The 15,722-nt window shown below is 45.6% G+C and overlaps 1 protein-coding gene across 4 annotated transcripts in view; it reads right to left on the bottom strand.

Moving 5' to 3' along the window:
* The window catches only part of LOC139048742 (polymerase delta-interacting protein 3-like), a 41,184-nt gene that overhangs the window by 4,233 nt on the left and 21,229 nt on the right, over nucleotides 1-15,722 (bottom strand). For all 4 annotated transcript variants that reach the window (XM_070523294.1, XM_070523296.1, XM_070523297.1 and 1 more), the window contains 2 exons: nucleotides 13,084-13,275; nucleotides 1,420-1,560 (listed from right to left, as the gene is read on the bottom strand). In XM_070523294.1, coding sequence (XP_070379395.1) covers nucleotides 1,420-1,560; nucleotides 13,084-13,275 — 333 coding nt within the window. The remainder of the gene's footprint in view (nucleotides 1-1,419; nucleotides 1,561-13,083; nucleotides 13,276-15,722) is intronic.

The following is a 15,722-nucleotide window of genomic DNA, read 5'->3' as shown; positions in this document are numbered from 1 at the left end:
AGTTCTACATCCCGAGGCTGATGCTGTCACGGATTTTAAAGAACAAAGCAAGCATCCAAGGTGCCATCAAGAAAGGAACATTCACTTCAAAGCAATGTGACTGCGCACGATGCCATGTCAAGAACTCGAAAAGGTTCTCTTTCTGCGGTTGAAGGGTGCACAGAATGCCAATTTTTTTACAACTGGGCCCATTTTGGAGCAGAAGGCACGAGAGAGAGAGCACTACAAATGGAAGCTGCGAATTTTGGCGCAAGTGACGGATGGCCAAGCCGACGTAAGAAGCACCATGGCCTTGTCTTCCAAGCGATCAATCCTGCTCCAGTGATGAGTGTGATGACCCTATTCCCTGTGCAGTGGCACCAGACAGTGCAGCTAAACTTCTGCAGAGCTCCTTTGAGCATGAGGGGTGTGCAGAATTTCCAGCAAGCCTGTTAGGTATGTGCACTTACTTTGTGAAAAAGCATCTCAAGTGTGTTAAGCAAACCACAATTCATTCCCTTCTTTTTTTTTCTCTGTGCATCCAGATCAGTAAGGGTTGGTGCAATTTACATAAAGTTGTGCATCATGAAATACGAATACCTGGGTTAAATGAAACTTCTGATTAATGGTACACTTTTTTGGATCCCTCTGAGTTCCATTTAAGAGAAGCCCACTGTGATTTAATTTGTCCAATCAAACAACCAAGGTAACCCGTACAAATCGAATCAAAGGTTTTGCTATTAACGCACAATTTTGGGCGGTGCTTGCAGTACTACAGCCCAAAGAAGAACACGGCATGAGTAAGTCAGCTTGACAAAGAGTGTAGCCGCTATGCCACCCTGAACAGAAGTGTTGTGCAAACTTAATGGTGCATTCGCAGAAAAAGTTATAAAAACTTAGAAGGCAGAGCCTTTGGTTGCATTATAGTGCGACATATTCTTTCACAGTCAGCTGGTCCAGATAAAGTGCCGTCAAAATCCACAATGTGACGGGAACACATAAGCAATGCTGACATTCCTCTTTTTTTTTTTTTAGTCGTATATCCTCCTCTTCAAGCCTTTGCTTACAGCAAGACTGAACTTCTTCGTAACAAAAGATAACTTACCAATCCAGCTTTAACTTCTACCAAATCTAACTGTGAGGTCTAACAACATTAAATAACACACAGGGTATGGGAGATGCCATAATGGGGTGCTCAGGATCAATTTTGACCATTTGAGGAGCTTTAATGTACACCTAAATGCAAGTACGTAAGTGTTTTTGCCTTCTGGCCCCAACTGGAATGCGGCCTCTAGGGCCGAAATTTGCAACTGCAACCTTTGTCGAGTAGGAGAGCACCAATGCAACTAAGTGACCGCCTCTGCGCACATCACCACCTCTGCACCCAAAGTGACCACTCTATTCACAACAGCAAGGGCTCTCACCACTTCACCTACTCACCCGAATGTCGCTCTCGGTGACCTGCGGGTGAAGGTTGGCGACAAGCACCGAGCACCCTGGCAACGGATCCGATGGTGAACGACGCGCAGGTGAGCCCAGTCCCCCACCATCGAGTCGGTGCTGGATCCGGCTCAGTGAAGACTGCACCAACCAAGACAAAGTCGAGACACCTGTGACAGCAGCTTTTTCAGAAAAAAAAAAAGTATTTGCAGAACGCTTGTAGGAAAAAAACAAGTTGTTACAGAGAGCCGCTAGTCATGCCTTGTGTTTTATCATCCAGTCGCTTAGACGGCAAGATCATACGTTTAACAGATGCACATACAGCTCAGACCACTCGTAACATAACTGCTTACAGCGTAGGACTGGTTATTTTTCTGACTCCTGTTTACCCTCCCAGAGGACTCCACGTATACGCATACTGCTTCTAGTGCAGCCACACGGCACAAAATACCAGTTATAATGCGGCCGCTGGAAAATCCCACAGGCAAGCAAGGTAAGATGTGTTTCTCGACGAGGTGCGCCATTTGAGGAGTGGGGTGAACGACAAGGGCTATGCTGAGGAGGAGGAGGAAACACGGAGTGAATGAACAAGGAATGGAGAAGAAAAAGAAATGCAATGGTGGCGCACTGCGGGCATGTGGGGTTTGCCTAGGCGACTGAGAAGCCTTTGCTCCGGCTGGACTGGCCACTTGTCAGAGGCGCAGATGAACCGACAGTCCTGGGCTGCTCAGTTTATATGCAGAAAGAAAATAGTCTTAAAACTCCAACATCAACCAAAAATGATTTCCAGAATTTTACTGTGTTGTGCTTTATTGAAATTATGCCTACTAGAAATTCCGTAATGGTAGAGGTCGTGGCTGTGTTTCACGTTAGCCCGCTGCGATGTGTGCCATCGTGATGTGGAGATACCACACCTGCGACCTTGACTCCTCTGTTAGTTCAAGCTGTGCTCTGCAAATTTATTTTGGAGCTTTTAGGCTTTATGTCTGCCAGCAAGCTTTTACCGTTCTGTCAGTATGCGCACATACAAATATGATAGGCATTTCTAGTAATCGCCTGCAAACACAAACTTCGCTTCAAGCGTGGTGCCCTTAGCTAAGGTTGTGGGTGTGATCTCACGCCCAATCAATTGTCTCCGGGTACGAACACATCAAGGTACCCCGCGACCAAGTTGTCCGTGAGCACGTTGCCTGCGACGACATTGCCCGTAACAGCATGCTGCCCGATGACTCTGCCAACTAGGCCTAACCAGCGCTGACGCATTGGTCGTCGGTGACCAAATTTGCAGTTTCGTGTCAACTAACAAAGCGCTTCGCAGTATCTGCATACAGACAGCACTTGGAAAATGGAGGAACCACTTCGACAAGGAAAACGAGGGCACGCGTGACACCTGCAACATTCTAATGCCGGCAATTTGGTTTGCAAGCAGAAGCTCTTTGATATCGCACATGGAGATCAGTCCAAAATATCCAACGAGGCATCGTACACTGTGTGAAACTTCAGTGACTGTTCTACATTGGTTATATGGAGTTAGTAAGTGAAGTAAGAAAGTTGCCGACTTAATTTCCTCTATGTAATATTTTTTATTTCTGCGCTCATTTGTCTGCTTCATGCGAAGACTGCAGGATCTCCGACCCTCAGCTTTAAGTATTCGTAAATTTAAATGGACGCAAACATCCCAGTAACGTTGTTTCGACTCTCAAATACGTGCGGCTGCTTAGTCTAAATGTTCTGCACATCTGCAGCTTTTTAAAGAAAATGTTCTTTTGGTTATAGTAGTGCAGTACTGCTTATGGCCCAGATATCTGCAACTCTGGCGACTTACATTATAATTAGTCTACACTGTAACTTGAAGTAGGTATTTTAAAGGGAAAGGCATAGCGTCAGTCATCTTTGGTAATATTGTACACATAGCACGAATGACAAAAGTACGAAACAGTCCACCGACTATTTTGCAATAAAACACATTGAACATCCATCGAAATATTGCCGCAGCTTGGGTGATGCCCTGTTAAAAAAATTGTGCACATCTCTGGGAATTGATGAAAGCAAAGCTTCGTGTGTTGTTTGCATTTATTTACGATAATTAGTGGTGATCTTTACGGTGAATGTCTATGTTCGTCAGTGCTCAGTACAATACTAGAGTGGTGAGTTGATGTTAAATGTTACTTGCATGCACCACTTATATTTGCCTACGTAGAACACAGAACACACAAGTGAGACGTGGTTTCTTGAGGAGGTTAGCACTGTCGTTAGCTCCCACAACCCAATACGTTGTGGCAAAAGTGTTAATTTTTGCATTAAAATTATGGGGCTTCATGTGCCAAGCCCACAATCTGATTACGAGGCATGCGGCAGTGGGAGGTCTTTGTTTTAATTTTGATCACCTGGGATTCTTTAACGTGCACCTAACTGTGAGTAGAGGAGCGTCTTTGCATTTCAGGGGGAAATACGGCTGCGGCGGCCAGGGTCAAACATGTAACCTTGAGCAACGCCACTAAGCTACCGCGGCAAGTACAGAAGCGTTGATTTGATGGGTGGCCCCTTCCGTAGTGTAGGCTAGACGCTGTAGTGCTATAATGTGGCTTTGTGCCCGCACGCCCTACATCAGTTGTCCCCTTGACAAATTTCCAGAACGTTTATTTTTCAGAAATAGTAGAAACGTACCACAGTGTACTTTGAATTTAAATTTGTCCAAAGTGTCTGAAACTGCTGCAGTATTTAGTAGTGTTTCTTTGCTTTCTTTCCCTCTTCCACACTACTCCCATGCACGCAAACTGCCAAGAGCGAAGAGTGCCAAGGATGTTATTTACTCGTTTCGTGACTGCACCGGTTCTACACATTCTCTGCCTCCTATCCCTATGTCCCCTCTGGACTGTTGCACATTAGTACAAAGGTAAGCGCTGCAGCTTCTTGCAATGCTTTTGCAGAAGGTTGGGGGGGGGGGAGGGGGGTCACGGATAATTACAGCACTCGAAAGGAAGCTCCAGAGGGTATTATGGGGACGTGATGGAAAGGTCCAAACGAGTTTCTTGCATCACCTTTTCCCTCTGCCACCTACCTGCCATGTATACGCATACTCAGTGGTGGTTTAGCCAGCTTAGAGCTGGAAGCAATTTTGGGAGCAGGAAAAATGTCATTCTGGAGCAGTGTTTTTGGAACACTTAGAGTAGTACAGCAGTAAACTGTAGCCATCTGCCAAAGCTCGTTATTACTGCGCAATCAGTAACAATGAAGCAAGACGCAAAGCCAACAGTGGCCTTGCCTTCCCACCAACGGTATACCATACATGGTATGTTGCGAACATTTTTATTTGAGTAGGCAAGGAACTTAATTTTGTGAACAATTCAATAAAATTTTGTAGGCTTGTTAACAAGCACGAAGATATGCACCTGGATGCAACTCAGACATAACATTACAAATGAGCCAGAACAATTTGCACTGTCAGGTACAAGACGAAAATTGAAAGCAATGTCTTATGTGCATTCCAAATGGCAGATGTGCTTTGATATGCTTTACCACACTAGACAAAATGTGCACTACGCCCGAAGCAATGTTTGAAGTTCAACAGGAGACTATGCGTCTATGAATGGTGCAAGATGAGATGGCTTTATACGGTGTGCTGCAAAGATAGCGATGGTGGTGAGCAACATTCGTACCATCCCGTACACCCGATTTCGTTGTGAGGCGGTATGTCGGCTTCCCGTGTGTCCTGTGGCCTCTGTGAATAGATACGAGTCGATTCGGTGTAAAGTCATAACTTTTGTTGATGATACCTGACCAACCTTTCGAGGCACTACCGATTAGGCCTAACACCCACGACAGTGTGCCATGGCGAAAATTGACCGCCAAGCTTTCCACAAGCCATCTCGGAAAGCTTGCCGCTAATATGTTCGTCTAAGTGGCTACCCGCCAATCAGTTCCGAGATCATGCATACATGTTTTTGACAACCGTTGAAGCCGGCAACTACTGCAATCGTGCATAGAAGTTTGCAGATTGACAGGTAGTTCCGAACTGCACGTGCAAACATGTGAATCTGCAAGCATGAACACGCACATGCGGTATGTTAGTTAGTTAAATGGGGTTTAATGGCGCAAAAGCGGCTGAGGCTATGCTGCGCCAAACACGAGGTGTTTTAAAATCCAGTGAATGAAGGAAAAAGCTCTGTTAATAATCTAGATTTTATGTAAAAATCCAGTGTCGTTTAGAAATTTACGGACATCACATAATGGGACTAGCGGATCATCACCTAAAATTAGAGCAGGGTGTAAAGGTATGTGTAGTTGATATAATTTTTGCAAACGTGCTCGTCTGTGTGTTTCAGTCTGCGTACATGTGAGTAATATGTGCATAACTGTTAGTGGCTGTTGACATTTCTCGCATGTTGGTGTGTCTTCTTTTGTAAGTAGGTAATTGTGTGTGAGGTGTGTGTGCCCAATGCGTAGCCGACACAAAACTACTTCGATGAATCGCTCCTGATGATAGCATGACTTCCACTCGCCAACAATGGGTTTCGTGAGATGTAGTTTGCTGTCAGCACAACGGTCCCATTCGTGTTGCCATTTCGCCGTTAAGGCTTTTCTAATCGCGCGGATGCTATCTTTGTATGGAAGTGTTGTGTTTGTTATCTCTTTGTTCGCTGCCATCGATGCACATCTATCGGCTGCTTCGTTACCCGGTATCCCAACATGACTTGGTACCCAGCAGAAGCGGATTGATCTCCCGTATTTATTAAGCGCGACCATGTTTAGTATATCCCCTAACAGGGGTTCACACTCACATTTCAGATTTAGAGCCTTCAGTGTACTTAAGGAATCAGTGTATATGACTGTGTTTTTGTGCTTGCCAGTGATAATCTTTTTAACTATGACCCATACAGCATAAACTTCAGCAGTGAAAACAGAAGCATGTTTTGGTAGACGAATACTTGTTTCCCAATTTTCTGTTACTGCCCCTACACCCACGTGTTCTTTTGTTTTGGAGCCATCTGTGTAGAATTCCATGTGATTTTTATACTTGTCCTGAAGAGCACGGAATTCTTGTATGATGTGTTCGTGTGGAGTGTTTCTTTTCTTTAAATGTGTTAATGTCCAGTCGCACAACTGTGTGAAATTGTACCATGGGGCCAATCGTTGTGGTTTCTTGGCAACCTGGAGGACTTCTTGGGGGATGTCGTAATCCCGACAGTATTGCTCGTACCGCAGGACAAGTGGCCTAATCATGTTCGGTTTATTTGTGTAGTGCAAGCGTGAGTTGCACTGTGTAAGAATGTTGTAGCATATGTGTTGCGGTGATGACTGAATTCTGAGTAGGTAAGAGAATGTTAGTAATGCTCTGCGCTGCTGTAACGAGGGTTCATTACACTCAACATATAAACTTTGAATGGGTGACGTTCTGTAGGCACCACTTGCCAGTCGCAATCCAAGGTTATGTACTGGATCGAGTAGTTGGATGTAAGACTGCCTGGCTGAGCCATAAACCACGGAGCCATAGTCTAGAACGCTACGCACAAGAGACCGGTAAATACGTAGAAGGCAGATTCGGTCGGAACCCCAGTGCTTATGAGACAGAACCTTTAGGATATTTAATGCTTTATTTGCCTTAATCTTTAGTGTTTTAATGTGGGCTAGGAAGTTTAGTTTTTTATCAAAGATTACTCCCAAGAATTTATATTCTTGTTTTACCGGCAGCGCGACATCATTCAATTTTAGAACCGGGTCTAAGTACAATCCTCGTTTTTGCGAGAATAGCAAGGTAACGGTTTTTTGAGTGGAGAAGCGGAAGCCATTTTTCTCAGCCCACTGGGTTAGTTTATTAATTGTTATCTGGAGCTGCCTTTCACATGTTTGTAAGTTTGAGGCGCGGCACGCTATTTGCAGATCATCGACGTATATGGAGTGCATAACAGATGGGGGAATGACTTTGTTAACAGAGTTCATTTTTACTATAAAGAGTGTTGTGCTTAGCACGCATCCTTGTGGCACACCATTTTCCTGAATGAATACACGTGACAGCGCCGTTCCTAAACGCACCTGGAATGTTCGGTTCGACATGAAATCGGCTAGACATTTCAGCATTCTACCCCGGATTCCTAAGTCTGCTAAGTCCCTTAAGATACCAAACCTCCATGTTGTGTCGTGCGCCTTTTCAAGATCAAAGAAAACTGTGAGACAATACTGCTTGTGTAGGAAGGCCGCACGTATCTCGTCTTCTAGCCGAACTAGGTGGTCTGTTGTGGAGCAACCTTTCTTGTATCCACACTGATGGTTATCTAGCATGTTGTCTGTTTCAAGGACGTATGTTAATCTTGTGTTGATAATGGCTTCATAGGACTTTGCGAGACAACTTGTGAGTGCTATGGGTCTATAACTGGTTGCTGTTGTGGGAGGTTTTCCAGATTTCAAGAACGGGATTATGATAGCTTTCTTCCACTCTTTGGGCATTTTTCCCGTTTCCCAGATTATGTTGAAGAAATGAAGCAAGGTCTCAACTGCTTTAGGGGATAGGTGAGCTAGCATTGAATAGTGTACCCTGTCCGGACCGGGTGCTGTTTTCTTGCCACTAGTAATTACTCTGTTGATTTCTGGAAGTGTTAAAGCACCATTATAGAGTCTTTCTGAAATTCCTGTGGTCGGAAGCTTTAGCTTTTCTGCTAATTGCTTATGTTTCAGGAATGCAGCAGAGTAGTTTTTCGAGCTTGATATATCATGGAAATGTTGCCCTAATATGTCTGCTTGTTGTTCTATATTTGTTTGTGTGCCTGGAGGTGACAGTATGGGGATAGTGTAAGAAGCGTAATCGCCTCTAAACTTGCGAAGCTGATCCCACATTCGTTTGGATGTTATTGAACTATTTATAGACGATACATAATTTTTCCATGACTGTCTTTCTGCTTGTCTGCGTGTGTACCTGGCTTTCGCTTTTGCTTTTTTGAAAGAGAGTAGATTATCTTGTGTTGGGTATCGCCGAAAGATACCCCACGCTTTGTTTTGTAGTTTTTTTGTTTGCGTACATTCTTTCGTCCACCAGGGTTTTAGGTTTTTTCTTAGGAAGCCTGACGATTGTGGGATTGCTTCTGCTGCTGCCGCAAGTATACAGGCGGTGATCTGATCGTTCATTTCATCTATGGCTAGCTCATGTGATATGTTATCCAGAGTGGCCTTCTCAGTAAAGAGAGGCCAGTCTGCTAGATGGAGTTTCCAACGGGGTGGCCTCAGTGGGATGGTAGGAAAAGGAGATGTTCTTTTAATGATACCAGGCATATGGTCACTACCATAGGGGTTCTCAATAACATTCCACTGGAAATCGCAAAGAAGTGATGGAGAGCATAGTGCCAGATCTATGCAACTCATAGCTCCTGTGCTTGGGGAGTAGTAAGTTGCGGCACCGGTGTTTAAAAGGCATATGTCATTTGTTAGGATAAAATCTTCAAGCGTTTGACCCCTGTTGTCAGTAGTTTTACTACCCCATAACGTGTTATGAGAATTAAAATCACCGCCTATTAAAAATGGTTCGGGTAGCTGGTTTAAAATTACCTCTAGGTCTCTTACGGTAAAATGTGCATGCGGCGGAATGTATACTGAACAGATGGTGATGGTTTTGTGAGCTAAATTGGTGACAGCAACGACTTCTATGTGAGTGTTAATGGGAACTTCTCTGGCTACTATACCACCTGGAAGAACTATGGCTACACCACCCGACAGCCGGTTTGCCTGAGTACGGTCGCGCCGTACAACAGTGAAACCTTTTAAAATGTTTTTGTGTTTATCGCCTCGGTTGGTTTCCTGTAAGCACAGGGCCACAGGAGAGAAGTTTATCAACAGGTCTTTTATGTCACCTAAGTTATGTAAGAGACCTCTACAGTTCCAATGGATCATAAAAGCCATCATAAAATTGAAAGGTAAAAAATGATATTAACGAGTGAATGGGAGATAAGAAAGATGTTAGGTGACATGGATCTGAAGAAGGCAGATACAATAGAGCGATAACCCTTAGGTTATCGCTTTCTTATTTAGAGTTGTTATTGGGATTCTGTCCCTCTTTCCGCGCTCGAGAGAGCGCTTGTCCTTTGGTGTCGAGGACACCGGGGTTTTTGTTTCGACCTCCATTACTCTCTCTGAGGCGCTGGAGGACCGAGAGTTTGGCGCCGAGACACGTGCCTCGGGCCTTGGGGTTCGCTTTATCTTAGGGCCCTGCGGGGCTGGTGTTTGCAGGGCCTGGGAAGAGGATGGAGCAGCGTCGGCTGCTTCCATCACGGGGGCGGGAGGAGTCACTGTGGCACCACTGCGCGTGGGCTCGGAGGACTCCGGAGGCCTCTGTGACGCTGCCCCCGCCTGCGTCACATCGGCATAACTGCGTCGCGAAAGGTACGACAGTCGTTTTCTGGCTTCGAAGAACGAGATTTTTTCTTTTACAGTTAGTGCAATGATCTCCTTTTCCTTTTTCCAGCATGGGCACGACCGCGAGTAGGCCGGATGGTCTTCTTTGCAGTTAACACAAAATGGTGAAGAGGTGCAATGCTCAGATTGGTGATCGTTGGCGCTGCATTTAGCACAAGTTGTTTGCCCTCGGCATGCGTGTGAAGCATGTCCGAATCTTTGGCATTTGAAGCATCGTCTGGGGTTCGGGATATATGGTCTCACATTGACTTTGACATAACCGGCATCGAGAGAGGTAGGCATTACGCTTGTTCCGAAGGTGAGTATAACATGTTTAGTGGGGATTTCTTGATCGTTTCTGCGGATTACTATTCTTTGCACTTTGGTGACATTTTGTTCTTGGAAACCCTCAAGGAGTTCCTCATCGCTCAATCCAATAAAATCTTCTTCAGATATCACTCCCCGGCTTGTGTTCAGTGTTCTATGTGGTGAAATTGTCACTGTGGCGTCGCCAATACTGGTAAGGTCAGTGAGCTTCTCTGCTTGGTCTTTATCATTCAGTTCTAGGAGGAGGTCCCCGCTAGACATTTTGGAGGCTTTGTACGTCGGTCCGATTTTTTCTTTCAAGCATTTGGCGACAAGGAATGGTGAGAGTTTTCTTACTGGCATGTTGCTTTCGCTATGAACTACATAGTACTTGGGGAAGGTTGGGGCGTTGCTCCGAAAGGAGAAATGGAATGGTACTTCGGTGCGGCATCTTTTCAGACGCCGATCATAGACGACAGAGGTTTGTGCTGCCATAGAAAATAAGTATGTTCGGCAACAGCGCCGACCGCCCACCACGGAGCCCAACGAGGGGACGCGGCAGGGCTTGTGTCCAAGCCTGCACGACGCCAGCCGTACGCCGTCGCTATAACCAAATATGGTGTACCCAAGGTAGGATATCCACACAAGGTTAACCCATGCCGCTGTGAAGAAAGGAAGTAAATGGAAGAGAGAAGAAGACAGGAGAGATGTAAAGTGAGAGATAAAGACGAAGGTTTGAGGAGAGAGAGATAGGAAGAGGCGACTATCGATTTCCCCCGGGTGGGTCAGTCCGGGGGTGCCGTCTACGTGAAGCAGAGGCCAAAGAGGTGTGTTGCCTCCGCCGGGGGGCCTTAAAGGTCCGATCACCCAGCATCGGCTCAACCTCCAGGATCCCCCTTTCCCCGGACACGGCTAAGCCGCGCACGACTACACGCGGGAGGGTCCAACCCTCGTGTGCTCAGGTCCGTGGTGTCGCAACACACCAAACGCCTGCTGCCGCAGACGCCCCTGCGGGGCCACGTGCGGTATGATCTGCGTGCCTTCCAGTGGCTAATCGTCCTCATACTGTCGCTAGTCAACACTTCGGCAACAACAGACGCAACGATGGCGAAAAGTTGAACTTTGTAGCTGCCAACTCTTCGCGGTCGCAGCAGCGCTGTCGAGCAACTTCTTCGCATTCCAAATGCCATACACCGTAGTCAACAGTAGACTCAAGTCGCGTGCCGGTGCCGACTTCTTTGTGTCACGTTCGATAGCATGAACAATGTCTTTTTTCTTCTATGCTGAGCACCCACAGTCTTTTTTATCCGAGCTTTGGCACGACGCAAGTCCTTCTTTGCACGACGCCACAACGCTCTCTGGCATGGCGCCGAAATGATGTTGATGTGGCTTCACGTGCAAATGCACAGGGCGCTTGGAGGCCGTTCTGATCTCCGAGGCTTGCTGTTCTGCCGGGCCGCCTGACGGAGACGACGCACCGCCGTGTTTGCGCAATGAAAAGTGGAAACACTATGTGTTAACCAATACGTACGCAATAAGCTGGTACGGTTTATATGGATACAAAACACATTATGTTCAATAGCCGCTGAGTTGGGGATTTGAGTTTATTACTTTTAAAACGAAACTACTGTTTAAGCAGGTACGGTTTAACGAGGCTTTACTGTATAGTTATTCGAACTTAAAGGGAAGTTCTTTCCCAGAATCTGCAGCCTCAATGTCTACCCCCACCTTACATGCAAAGCTGATAGATTCAGTTACTGTTTCAACATGGCTACAGCAGTGTCACATTTCTGGCAATCAACATTTTTGAAGGCAGCACAAGCTGTAGCAATTATTAAGCCTCGCCAGGTAAGGCAGTATCATATTTTTGTGTGTACAACCAGCACCGAGAACTTGAATTGAACAGCAAAGGCGGGGTATGCGAGTTGGTATATGCAAGCTTCACCGTTAGGTGCGGCTTGCACAGCAGCGCAAATTTCGCCTGATGCCAAGACATTACGGCAGCACACGCCGCGCAGTGCGCATATAATCGGCACCGATTATTCTGATTACTCGGTATTACAGATAACCCCTGCCAAGTCTGAATAATTTGTCGGCTATTCTATATAGGCTTGAATTAGTGTGCCTACTTTTAAGTTCTTTCTCTTAGATCCCACCATATGACCGCCTCATAGTTGAATAAATACTGTATTTCTTTAAGTATTTGGGCCTTCGTGGCTCAGCAAGATTTCTCGAAACTAGCTCACTCGTGCAGTTCTTGGCTCTCTTAGAATACTGACATGAGTACTTATCTTTATCGGGCGACCACGTTTCGCCGCCTACCAAATGTTATCGCACAGCGCGGAACGCACCTGCATGGATCCGAAGTTTCTGGAAAGTTATCGATGCTTCTATCTGCTGCCTGTTGTCGCCAAACCTTATGTTATCTGATTTGATCACCTGACGCGAATGGTGTAGAAGTTTGTGGAAGGCACGCGGGTCCCAACGATTAACCTGGAACATTCGACGATTGATGTATAAAAGCCGACGGGCTTGACCCGCTGATAATATTTTCGACGATCGCGGACCGTGTTCGCTGCTATCGTTGTGCTATAAGTGTTGCCTGTTTTTGTGGGCATAAGTTCGCCTAATAAAAGTTAATTTTGTCTTTCACAGTATTGCTACTGTGTTCCTCAACGTCACCGCCACGTGACAATACAATGCTGTTAATCTTTGCTGATAAAAACGTCCCGTGCAGAGGCCGTCAAAATCCCGTCGTCATGGCGTACGGGTGTGGGAACTGCAAGGCGGCGGTGGCATCACCCATCTGTATGTTTTCGCACCTTTTATGGCTCATCAAGCCCTGTCTCACAGGATTAGTGGCTTTTCTTTATTCTCGTAAACTGGTAGTTCACTAAGACAACTTAAGTTACTCTTCGCTCTGCCACTGTGGATGCAAATGGGTCGCGTGCACAGACAATGGACAGCGCCGGGGCTCACCGTTGCCCGGGGTGTCCTTCCAATCGACGCAGTTCCTGTGTGGTAGAGCCGGGCTGCGGCGGCCGCTGCTGCTGCTGCAGCTGTGGCGGCGCCCAGGGGCGACCTCCCGAGGACGTCGTCCAGGGTCAGCCGCTCAAGGTCGTCGTCCTCTTCTAACGCGCTGGCACGTCCCCCAAACAGGCCCTGCCGGGACTTTTGATGCACAAAGGAAGAGACGGAGCACACGCTGTGAAACCTACTAACACACATAGCCGAACTTAGATGCAAGAAACACATGCACAGCGAATTATCGGACGTAACAAAACAAATCTGAAATTCTTCTCACCAACACCCGCAAGTAACAAATACATGCATATAACAAATATTGGATGTAAGGATGGTATATTTGAGTCGGATGCAGCTTCAATGTAACGAGAAATGAGACTCTACCGAGACTCCACTGTAGTACAGCTTAACGTTGATGTATAACAAAGACAGATATAACAAATGATTAGATATGAAGAGGTTAAGTTTAAAATTTTCTAGTTAGTATAGTGTAACAAATTATGTTTATAATGAATACTAGGACATAACAAAGGTAGTGTCAGATTAGACTCCATTACATGTAGGGTGTTTTGGAAGATGCGTTCAAATTTTTGGTTAAAAGTAATAATTAGCAAATTTAGCAGAAATTAGGCTCCCTTAGATTGCTTTTACCATAAAATCATATATTTTAAAGTGACTCCACGTACTAATTAGACAAGTAATTATGAAAACCAAGCTAATCAAGTCTTTAACCAAGAGAATCTGATTGATCCTAATGCAATACTTGAAACTCATCATCCAAGCAATTCATAATAGTTTCTATACTTTCAAAAAGTTGACGCAAATTTCTGTGACGTAACGAATTCCGGACAACTTCATAACCAAAAAAATAACCAAGTACAGCAATAGCCGTACAGGAACAATGAAAAGAAACGAGAGACCTCAGACTCGCAGAATAGTGTTTAGAAACACTGTTAGCAGTTATTTAGCAGAAGGCGGTTCCTTACTAGTACTAAAGAAAATAAATGCCAAACTAACCCTTCTTTGAATTTAGTGCACTAGCCACAGTGCTCATTACACCTATCTAATGTCATTGATTATGCCGCTGCTTACCTGAATTGAGCCAACTTTTGAGCAGCGAAATTTCACAAAGTTTGCCAGGCCATGACATAGTTCCCTAAAGAGCACAATGTAGTCGCTCTCAGTGCATAAACAATTCGCTAACTTCAAAGATACATTCCTCAAAATGAATGATGTTGCAGGGAGCTTGTGCAGAGATGGTGAGGTAGCATTGACAGCCATCTCTCACTTCTGCATCGTATCTGCCTTACCAAGACTGCGGACGGTCAGCCTCACTTATTTCGTTAATATATTTGGTATGCTATCCTAAAATTGGCGTTCTGTAATTGAAATATAGGCTATGAAATTCCTGCAGTGTCCCTCTAAAGTCAAGGAATAAAGAAGCTGGATGTTACTTGCATGTTTTTTGATAAAGTCGAGTGTGTGATGGAAGCCTGTCTGGTCAGGATGTTACATTTTTAAAACACACACACACACACAAAAGAAGGTGGTCATGCCTTCCCCCTGGGGGAGCCTTGCCCACCTTTTACTCTGTCCTTTTTACCTTGTCCACCAACAACGATTTATCTTTTAGACTTGGTACACAAGCAGCAGCAAATTCGGAACAGCACAAGCAGGCAATCTACACCCGGTGGCTTTTGTTGTACACTTTGTTGTTGCCAATTTCGCCTGCTTCTGGAACTTGTCTGAAAGAACTTGCAGAAAGAGCGCACCCCTCCGCAGCTGTCCTTTCACCATCCCAAGACTTCCAAGGGTTGGTCGTGTGCCAATAATTGTAACATTTTAGCAGTCAAGAGTCTATTTTTCCTAAAACATGACGAAGCATTAATGAAGTTGTAGAAAATGCTCAAATTCGCAAGCTTTACAAAAAATTTGGGAGAGCTGCCAGGTGTGAACCTGTGTGTTGCAAAGCTAGAGCCCTGTGTCAAAACCAAAGACACCTCAATGCACTGCGCAAACATTGAGCGATTGGGGATTGCTGCGAAATTCTAGACGGCAGACAAGAGGAAAGCGTGGCAACTGTCAGCGTTGCCATCCGGAGCGCCATGAACTTCTCCTTCCAAGGCCGAGGCCACATGCTGGCATCCCAAAATCAAGCAGAAGTTGCAAGCGCCTTGTAAACGAAATTCATTCCTCCGGTACAATGTCCCAAACTAACACAGCGATGCTACGGGAGACGCCACATCGAAAAGCCTGAGAATGAATTTGCCCAGCTGGGACTATTTAGCATGCACCTATATATAATGGCGCGAGTGTTTCTGCATTTTGCGCAAACCAAAACGCAGCTAAAGTGACGGGTAAGTAAATCTGTGAGCAGTGAAACACCATACTCACTGAGCCATTACAGCAGACGCTGGGATTTCAAATGTTACAGACTTTTTTTGTCTCTTCTTCATGGACACGGATCCAGCCCGATTTACACAGCGTCGAATTGCCCCTCCTGTCACCGTCATGCCACTGGCATCCACCATGAGACAGCGTTTTCTCGCAAGTTCCTCAAATATGACACGCCAGTGACATTGGCCGGTGCTCTT

This window comes from Dermacentor albipictus, chromosome 8, assembly GCF_038994185.2.
Source record: "Dermacentor albipictus isolate Rhodes 1998 colony chromosome 8, USDA_Dalb.pri_finalv2, whole genome shotgun sequence".
Lineage (NCBI taxonomy): Eukaryota > Metazoa > Arthropoda > Arachnida > Ixodida > Ixodidae > Dermacentor > Dermacentor albipictus.
The sequence above is the reverse complement of the archived record's forward strand: the minus strand, read 5'-3'. Positions and strand labels throughout refer to the sequence as shown.